The sequence below is a fragment of the Pygoscelis adeliae genome, unplaced genomic scaffold (genome assembly GCF_000699105.1).
Source record: "Pygoscelis adeliae isolate BGI_AS28 unplaced genomic scaffold, ASM69910v1 Scaffold260, whole genome shotgun sequence".
In the NCBI taxonomy this organism is placed as follows: domain Eukaryota; kingdom Metazoa; phylum Chordata; class Aves; order Sphenisciformes; family Spheniscidae; genus Pygoscelis; species Pygoscelis adeliae.
The window spans coordinates 521,516-530,974 of NW_008824001.1; the positions used below are offsets into that span (position 1 = coordinate 521,516).

At 40.7% G+C, this 9,459-nt stretch overlaps 1 protein-coding gene across 1 annotated transcript in view; it reads left to right on the top strand.

Moving 5' to 3' along the window:
- The first annotated feature begins 3,392 nt into the window (after positions 1-3,392).
- Positions 3,393-9,459, top strand: part of EMILIN2 (elastin microfibril interfacer 2) — a 53,694-nt gene continuing 47,627 nt past the window's right edge. Inside the window, exons 1-2 of the mRNA XM_009325090.1 lie at positions 3,393-3,546; positions 5,961-6,066. Coding sequence (XP_009323365.1) covers positions 3,393-3,546; positions 5,961-6,066 — 260 coding nt within the window. The remainder of the gene's footprint in view (positions 3,547-5,960; positions 6,067-9,459) is intronic.

A 9,459-nucleotide genomic window follows, 5' to 3' on the forward strand; every position in this document is an offset into this window, starting at 1 on the left:
TGGATGTGAGGAAAAATTTCTTTACTGAAGGAGTGGTTAAACATTGGACCAGGCTGCCCAGGGAAGTGGTTGAGTCACCATCCCTGGAGGTATTTAAAAGACAGGTAGATGAGACGCTTAGGGACGTGGTTTAGTGGGCATGGTGGTGTTGGGTTGACGGTTGGACTCGATCCTAGAGGTCTCTTCCAACCTTAATAATGATTCTGATTCTGATTCTAAAGAATGTGGCTTGGGGTTGTGGTGGTGTCATTTTATGGACATTTAATAAAGCATTAGTAAGGAACTGTCATTAATATGTTGTCTGCCTTCATGCATCAACATTTTCTCCCAAAAAATTCAGCTCCCAAGTTTTTTTTCATATTTAGGAAACAAAGCCGGTTAAGATCGCATTTCATTAGCACACAGCAAGTATAATCATTTCCACTGAGGCAACAGGACAGATCTGCAGTCAATTCCTTTTCACCTGCCAGGATGCAGTCCAGCATAGGATGTAAAACACATTTTACTGATGGTAACAGTAGCAGTATTTTTCAGTATAAAGTAGCTATTAGCCTCCCTTTCTGCCTGTTGCTGGAAAGGGTGTATCCAGTGATTCTGACATTCCTGCCACACCAGATCATCTCCCCAGGCTTCAGCAGCAGGGATCATTTGTTTCATAAAAAGTATAGACGAGTGTATGTGCATACGCACACAAAGATATATATGTATATGCATACATACAATTCCTCTGCTATTCTGTATTTCCATAAACAGGCTCTTCCACGCCCACTGTGACTATGGAAATGCATAAAATTGCAACAGAGCTACTGTGTTGACTAGATGTGCTTCAGCTGCACAGATACTGTCTCTGCCTGTGTTGCATGTCTTCTTTGCAACGAAATGGTTCCACAGAACAGACCAGCCTCAGCTTTAGCAAACAAAACTTACAAAAAAAAATGTGTGCAGGTAAACTAATTGAATGCAATTTTATTTTAAACCAACCTATATATATAAAACTAAGGAAAATTTCCAGATATTAGAGGCAAATAACAAACACCTTCAATTTGCAAATATATTCATTCCACAATTTTTACTGTTTGTTTAACGTATGTTAATGGGTTCTTACAACTGTCACGAGTTTTTATAGGACTGAGTATTTATAAGGGCTCTAAAGAAATCCCCACTCATTACTTTGTGGGCAATTATTTTATAGTATGCTAGCAGCTAACTGTTTACAACTACAATATTTAGGCCCTGTTTGTATGCACACAATCAAGCACACGTGTAGTTTGTGACAGAAATGGGCCACAAAGAATAGACCTTCCTTCAATTTGCCAAAATTGAAAATATTTTACAACACCAGAACTATTTATTTCACAGTCTTACATAAGAACAAATTATGTAAGGTTTTTTTTTTAATCTAATAACGTAGTCCAAGAATTTTTGCCTAAAGTATATAATATTCACTCTTTTTAGCAAAGGAATGTTACATTCTAGTTGCTTGAAGGACTTTTAGTGGGCTCTCATTTCCTGTTATCCACTCCCTCTTTATCTCTCATCCTATAACTTTGGCAAATCAACTAAACCATATCATGCAAGAAATACATAAATTGTTGCATTCAAGCCTGATTTCTGGAACAGGAAAATTACTTTATTTTCCCCCAATGTGCTTACAAGTTTGGAAGAATGCTGAACCAATTAACTAACCTCTCATTCATCATTTTTTTGCAAAAACTTGGTAGGGTAAAAAGTTACTGAATAAAAAATTGGGCTATTGAATTAAAAGTTGCTGCTACTTAGTTTTTTGGGATTGTTTCCATTAAACAAAAAGTTAACTTTCTCCAGTAAACAGCTAGTGAAAACAAATATTTCATATTACATACAGCTCCTGCTTTTAGCATGTTCTTACAACTAGATCCAAAATATAGTAGAGAAATGAAATGGCAGCGTCATAAAATTAGTACTTAATTAAAGAGTGCCTCATAATAAGCGGGCAAGGTGGACTGGTGTGCTCCCGCTTTGTCTTACTTTCAAGAACCTTTCTTTTTAACTCTAAGGATCTTTTAGCAGGTACGTACACGTGTGTATGTGCGGGTGTAATAACGACCTAAATTAATGACTGCTGTGTTGGAAGATACAGATCGCAGGTCCAGCTCTAGTCAAGCTGGAAGAGCTGGTTGTGCAAGAGGAAGATTCATGACAGCCTGAGGAATGCAGTGAAAAGAATTCTTCTGAAACAATGGAGGAGGCCATTCTACAAGTTGCTCAAGAGCTTCTTTTCTTCAGCAGAGTCCTGGGGCAATTCTAGGACAGAGGATGTCCTGTGAAAAGTGAGAAGGGGTGGTTAGAAGTCCTCTTAATGTTAGGGACTTCTGGCAGAAGCAGTCATGAGAGTAGTTTTAGTAATGCATACCAGAGCTAACTCAGTGACGGGGAAACCAAAGCAGAGCTGCTGAAATGGAAGCACACTGAAGACTGGTACACATGCGAGAAGCCTCACATGCTGAAATTGAGCCTGCTTCAAATGGTAATTTTGGCAGATAAATTGGCTACAGAGAGCTGCCTTCAGCACAGCAACTTTATCTTCCATCATCCACGCCTGAACTGACCTGAAGGTATACAACAAGGCTGGTTGAGTCAAACTGCTGCAACAGTGTGGTAAAAATGGGGATGGGTTAGATCAATTACTAAGTTACAGTGTGTTGCTGTTGCAGTCTGTTCTTAGACAGACGTGCAAGCTTGCAACTAATCGTGTCCTTCACTGGCATTTTAACCACCATTTTGAAGTTTTTAATTACATTCTGAGTGGAGAGCCCTCAGATGCCAAAGGCAGTTTATTGTCACGCAGAGCTTGAGAGGAAAAAAGTTCCTCTGAAGGCAGGTGGTCAGGCCAAGACTGACTTATCCAGCTGGACTCTGGATGGAGATTTTGTCTACCTGCAGGATTGAGCCCATCTGGGAGTCAACATCAGAGCATCCAACATGGATGCGATTTGACCGTTCTTGTCCTCCTCCTTACACTGCAAACACTGTGAGGCCAGCAGGAGTGCTGGTGGAGGGCTGTACTTGTCTCACGCTGCACAAAGCCAAAAAGGTCCATCCTTTTTCCTCTTAACTCTTATTGAGAGTAAGCTTGTGATGCTGGTAGAGTCCCTCTCCTCTACCAAACTTTGCCGCCCACATGTGCCAAGATAGTTCAAATATAAACAAGAGCCCTCAGAAGTCTGAATGGAGGAGTGTGTGGCAGGGAAGGGGAAAGTGTGGAAGTGATGGAGAAGGCGTAAGGAATCAGACATCACTGGCTTTGAAATTTCGGTCTGAAGTTTCACATCTCCCAAAAGGAGACCTGACAGTTTGTTAGGCCTCTGTCTGTCGTTGGACGCTTCCAAGAGTGAAGCAGCTTGGGGTTAGAGATGAACCAGCCATGGAGGCTACTAGCAGATGACTTCAAGAGCCCTCAAGAGACTCAGCTCTGTGGTAGGAGTTCCCTACAATTAGATGCTGATGGCACAGAGAAGAGGAGCAGAAAACCAGAAACTGCTGGAGTTCCTGAAAATAAAATCCCAGGTAAGTATGCAAGAAGTAACGTGAAAGCTGAACTGAGAGATGGACACATCTACCAACATGAGAGAGAGCTACTGTGTTAGATTTATGGATGCCCTCACCAGCGAGACTCCTAAAGCCTATTTCTGTTTCCACGCTGTCAGGCAGGTGTGGGTCCAGGATTCTAGTGATTATACATTGCAAAATCTCTATGCAGTGGATTTGCAACTTATGCCAAATACCCTCTCCCAAAAGACTTTTTACGGGCCGCTTTTCCTCACAATTGTGATCACGTAACTTCCCTGGGTTGCTGAAAGGTCACGGAGACAGAATCAATTTTAGACAAGGTTTGGTGGTACAATAAGCCATTTTTCTTATGGGAAAGAAAACACACTGATTTTTTTTAGATTTTGTATCTTCCTTGTGGTTTTTTTTGTGGCTCCCAGAGCCATCTAATCCCCAGTTACTGAACCGCCCACTGAATCACAGCGTGGGAACATGTGTTCTAGGCTATGCAAGTCTGAGTCATTTTCTATGTTAGTATTTCAGAAGTGTAAGCAGTATTTTCTAGAAAATTAAGTTAAGTGGGCTTGGAGAAAGAGAAATAACCATGGATGTATGCAGATGCACTTCATGTGCTTTACACACGAAATGTCAGGTATTCTGGAGAAGAGTTGCTCCTTATATATTGACACACTGATTCTTAAATCCTGTAAATACTTTTAAAATGTTCATATTGAATTTTTTTTTCTGAAGTGCTCTACTTTCTCTTATCTTAGAATGGTAATATATATGACTTCTGGTGTAAAGAAAGATTGGAAACATTAGTTTAACCAAATGTGTTGAAGTGCAAATAGCAAGTGAACTTTTGAACTCTTTTGCATTCTCTGAGGGTCTGGAGGGGTCTCTGCCAGGCTTGGAGAAAGAGCAGAATGTGGATGCTTTTGTTAGAATTTTGGCAAAGAGAATTATCTGGAATTAATATGGTTTATTCAGATTTGTTTATATTCCAACTTTTATGCTCAGGATGCTATTAAGGAAATTCAAACCTCATTCGTGCTTCATGATGTTGACTCAAATGGTATATTTTCACACCATTTCTTTTTCTTTTGGGTTTTTCAAATGGATCTTCTCATTAGCACAACTATGTTTTCAAGTGGTCTGTCAGAATCGTTTCACATTTTAGATCCTCTTGCACTCAGCAGATAAGAAAACTAGCATAGCCATAAAACAAAGGATATTTGCAACATATTTGTTTCAGGGTCCAGCTTATCACTTCAAACTGGATTTCTCTTGAATAAGCGCTACCCAGTTTCTCTTCTGAAAGTTTCCTGTATGTAAGAGAGTAACAGTGACCCTGTGTCAAACACATGATAACGTTATCAAAAAAGAGGCATTTGGGGTCAAAGAGTTTGCTGGTTAGCTCTGTTGCCAAGACTGACTGTTCCAGATCCTTATAAAGACACACTGACACATCTATGTGGTGTGTCAAGGACCTGACGATATGGAACATTTTCCACAGCACTACTTGAAATGTGAGCCTTTCCTTTGTTGAAAAACTCTCCTGCATGTGCAGGGATTGCATGTGAAAAATAAGAATGAAAACTATGCCATCTTCCTGGGGGGCAAGAACTGGAAAGAAATCTGGGCCCTTTTTCCTGAGTTGGCAAAGCAGAAAGCAGTTCAGCGTTCTGCATTAAAATGCAATTTTGCAAAACGTTTACAATACAGTTAAAACTTTGGAAAACGGCAAGTTTACTAATTGTTACCTCGTTCTTTTGTTCTCAGCTTTCAGAACGCTTCTGAATTTCAAAATCACAGCTATCACTTTTAAGTCTGCTTTGTCTTTGGAATCTAGTTGCCATATTTTGCATGCACACTGACTGTGTATCTCCCTTCGTTCCTTCCAGCAGTGCTCCTGATTCCTGGGAAAGAAGGAAATTTGTGAGAACATTCCTCAGGTTTTAGGCAATGCCCATTATTGCTCTTGGAACACTTTGACAAAGCAACTACACAGAGAGAGAGATACAGAAGTAGTCAAATCCCATTAAAATTCACTTAGGTGAAAAAAAAATAATGCCATCTCAGAATCCATAACATCTAGAGCTTTCATCTGCATAATTTCCTCTGTCAGCTTACCTTTTAAAAAAGAAGTTTTCTAATCCTCTGCATATATATATTTAGTAAAGACTGAGAAATATTTGTAAGTGGTAAATGTAAATTTCCTCTCAAAAGAAAAAAGGAAAACCAGAATCTTTAGGATGAAAAAGAACTATCAGATTATCTCTGCCAAAGGGTCCGAAAGGCTTTGAAGATGAAGTGCTGGATGTCACTTCACACAATTAATTTTTTCTTTCCTAAACTTCAGGTTAAGTCTGCTGGTATAAATGCCTCCAGGACGGAAATTAAAGATGATTAAATAGGATTCGTTCCTGTAGGTGGTGATGCAGTAGACGTCTGTGGGAGCTGCTGGCTATTTTGTACTACTGAAAATCAAGCCATTGGATTTCCATCCTCAGAACACAATACGGCGGCTCTCTTTCGGTACCCATTTGTGTACATGATGGTGATGACAAGTAGACTTGATCTGTTCATCATTGACTGTTATAGCTGCAAAATCTGGCTGTTTCGGATGATCTAACTGTCACTTAGTAACCTGCACTCAAAGTTAAGCTTTTAAAACCAAATGCTTTTTCTTCCTTTTTCTTTGTTTAAAATATCAGAAAAAGAACCAAGGTTCTAGCAATTACTAGAGAGCAGCTGCGGATGGGTCTTGTCTTTTTCAACAGTCTGGTCCTCTACTACACTGGATAAATGGCTTGACCAGAGGTAGAAACCATCATTCATTTACATGTATACAATTTTGAATGTTCAAAATTCTCTATTTTCAGCAGCAGTAGGTCCATGCAGCCACATCAGATGCTAATACCTTAAAGCACAGACGCAGGGGGACAGAATTCAGGCTTCCCATCTGAAATGGCTCCCAGGACTACCAGCCAAGACGTACTCTGTACAAATTGGTTCCAAATGCACTGTCTGGTAGGAAAAGCAAATAAAAATGGGTTTTGTTGGTATTTTGCCTAGTTTCACAGCAACTGTCCACTCTTCTCAATACCCTGCAGACTAGTCTGCTAGTGGTCTAAGAACCACAAATGGATAACTCGTGCATTATCAACAATCTCAGCTACAGCACCAACTGCACATGCACTGAGTAACTTTGTACTTACTGCTCTTGCTCACTTTCACAGACCGTGTATGCTGCGCGCAGAGCGTGGAACCTCCAGAGGTCCCTTGCCTTCAAAAGGCCCAAGTCAACCTTGTCCTTAACAGCAGGGAGGTTTTGTTAGTGCAATATCTTTTATAACCATTTTTTGCCAATTGCAAAACAGGACCAGACCCTAGAGATAGTCTGTAGAAAAGGATTGTTTTGTTTCCACCCCTGGATGTGTGTCCAACCTATGTTGCAATGTTTGGCAGTGGACTTTTGCCTTTTTTTTTTTCCCCTTTTTTTCTTTTTTTTTTTTTTTTTAACAGCCTAAAAACAAAAGAGTATATCCATGCAAAGGATCTAGGCTTGAATTTTAAGCTGAGCTCCTCACACTTTGAATCACTAAAGCCTGGAAGCAATTATGAAGACTGAACACTTACTCATCTCAGAAGATTTTTGCAAGTCACAAAGAAATTAGACAGGCATGAAGTGCTGTCTGTAGATTTAGGGGGCAGCTGAAATATAAATACCCAGTTACCATAGACTGAATTGAGGGAAAAGAAGGGAAAGTGTCTTTCACTCTAAGTTACAGCAAGTACCTATTCTCTATGTTTCACACCAATAACTCAACGCAGATAAATGACCTTTACCAGAGAAAGCTTACACACAAGGAAGATGGAATAAAGTAATTTTAAAGGAAGGCTGAACCGTAAGACAGAAGAGTGAAGAACTCTGATTCCATAATTGGATAGAGATGTTAATTAAAGTCTTTGTTGCCTTTTAATATGCCACATAGCAAATAGTGCTTTAAGATAATCTACATTGCCAACTCCAGCACAGCAACTCCAGAGGACTGCTGAAAGTCAGAAGCTGTTGGACAAAGACAGTAAGTTACTACAGAGCTCTAGCAATAAAAAAAAATCAGGAGACTGGCTTAAGAGTAACGAGATTTAAAAAGTATACAATTCTTTGTACTTGCCTCTTTGTTTCTGACTCTGTAGGATGGTTTTGAGTCAGGTTTTCAAATTACTCTCTGCAAAGGAATGCCAGAACTAACTTTTTCTTGCAATACAATCTGAAGTGCTCAAATCATGCTGGAATTCCAGGAACTGGAGCTTGAATGAAAAAGCAAAATGTATGAGATGCTGCAATACTAAAAAAAAAGGTAAAGACAGATGAAGCACAGTAGTTGCAGAGATCATTTTTTCTGCCTTGTTTTTTTTAAGAGAAGACTGATGTAACAAAATACACCCCATAATCTAACAATGATAAGACATTCCTCCTCCATCAGGGTTTCACTGCTGCAACTTGTAAAGTCCGTTGAACTGATCAGACCCCTCTAGGAAGAAAGATCTTGGGAGCATTCCCACTTTTTCAGGGCAAAAAGGACAACTCATGCATGAGGCAGTGAAGTTCTGGCTGTCTCAGGATACAGTCAGTGAAGTGGCTTTTGTGAGTTATCTAAAACTAATCTAAACCTCTTCAATTATACACAGTTGATGTTTCTAGACATTTGGCTTACTTTATATGCTCTGGATACAGATGTCGTCTTCTGTGGAAGAGAACTGTCCCCATAATTTGTGCTAATCTTCTGCAGTATACTATTTGCAGTGAAATTACAGTGTAATAATTTGCAGTGACTTCCTTGACCTCCAATTAAGAAACATCCTAATGTGCTTCAGACAATTTATTTTCCCCTAGTGCAGTTTAAAAATATGTCTACAGCTACAGCCTCCGTGAAGTTATTTCGATATTAATAACAAACTTCAGGGAAACAGTAGGAATGAGCTGGTGTGACTTATTAATTGAATGTTTGCCTTCACATGGCCTATTGTTGGTAACTGTTGGAAAACTGTTCAAACTGAGTGTGTAGACTGACATGAAGTAAGGCAGCATCTCACAGCAGAGATTGTTCTGTTTCTCCACAATTAAATTTGAAAGGAGAGAAACAATAGCCAAACAGCAATGACAAATGTAAGCTTTTCATTTCTTTCAGAAAGAGCTACACAACATGAAAGAAAAGACCAAAACTCCCTACTCCTCCTCCTCTGCTTCCTTCCCACTGCCTCCCCCTCCATCCCAACCTCAGCTGGCCTGCAACACTTAGCGTGGGTGCTCTTATTACTGGAATACGGGGAATTTCATCTGGCACAGAATTTAACCACTTCCCAAACTGAAATAAGCTATACCGGTTTATGCACATGTATTGAGTTTGCATGGCAAGGTTTTGGGTGCAGGAGGGCTACAGGGGTGGCTTCTGTGAGAAGCTGCTAGAAGCTTCCCCTGTGTCTGACAGAGCCAGTGCCAGCTGGCTCCAAGATGGAGCCGCCTCTGGCCAAGGCCGAGCCCATCAGTGACGGTGGTAGCGCCTCTGGGATAACATATTTAAGATGGGGAAAAAACTGCTGTGCAACAGCAACTGCAGCTGGAGAGAGGAGTGAGAATATGTGAGAGAAACAACGCTGCAGACACCAAGGTCAGTGAAGAAAGAGGGGGAGGAGGTGCTCCAGGCACCCGAGCAGAGATTCCCCTGCAGCCCATGGTGAAGACGATGGTGAGGCAGGTTGTCCTCCTGCAGCCCATAGAGGTTAATGGTGGAGCAGATATCCACCTGCAGCCCATGCAGAACCCCACGCCAGAGCAGGTGGATGCCTGACGGAGGCTGTGACCCCGTGGGAAGCCCATGCTGGAGCAGGCTCCTGGCAGGACCTGTGGACCCATGGAGAGAG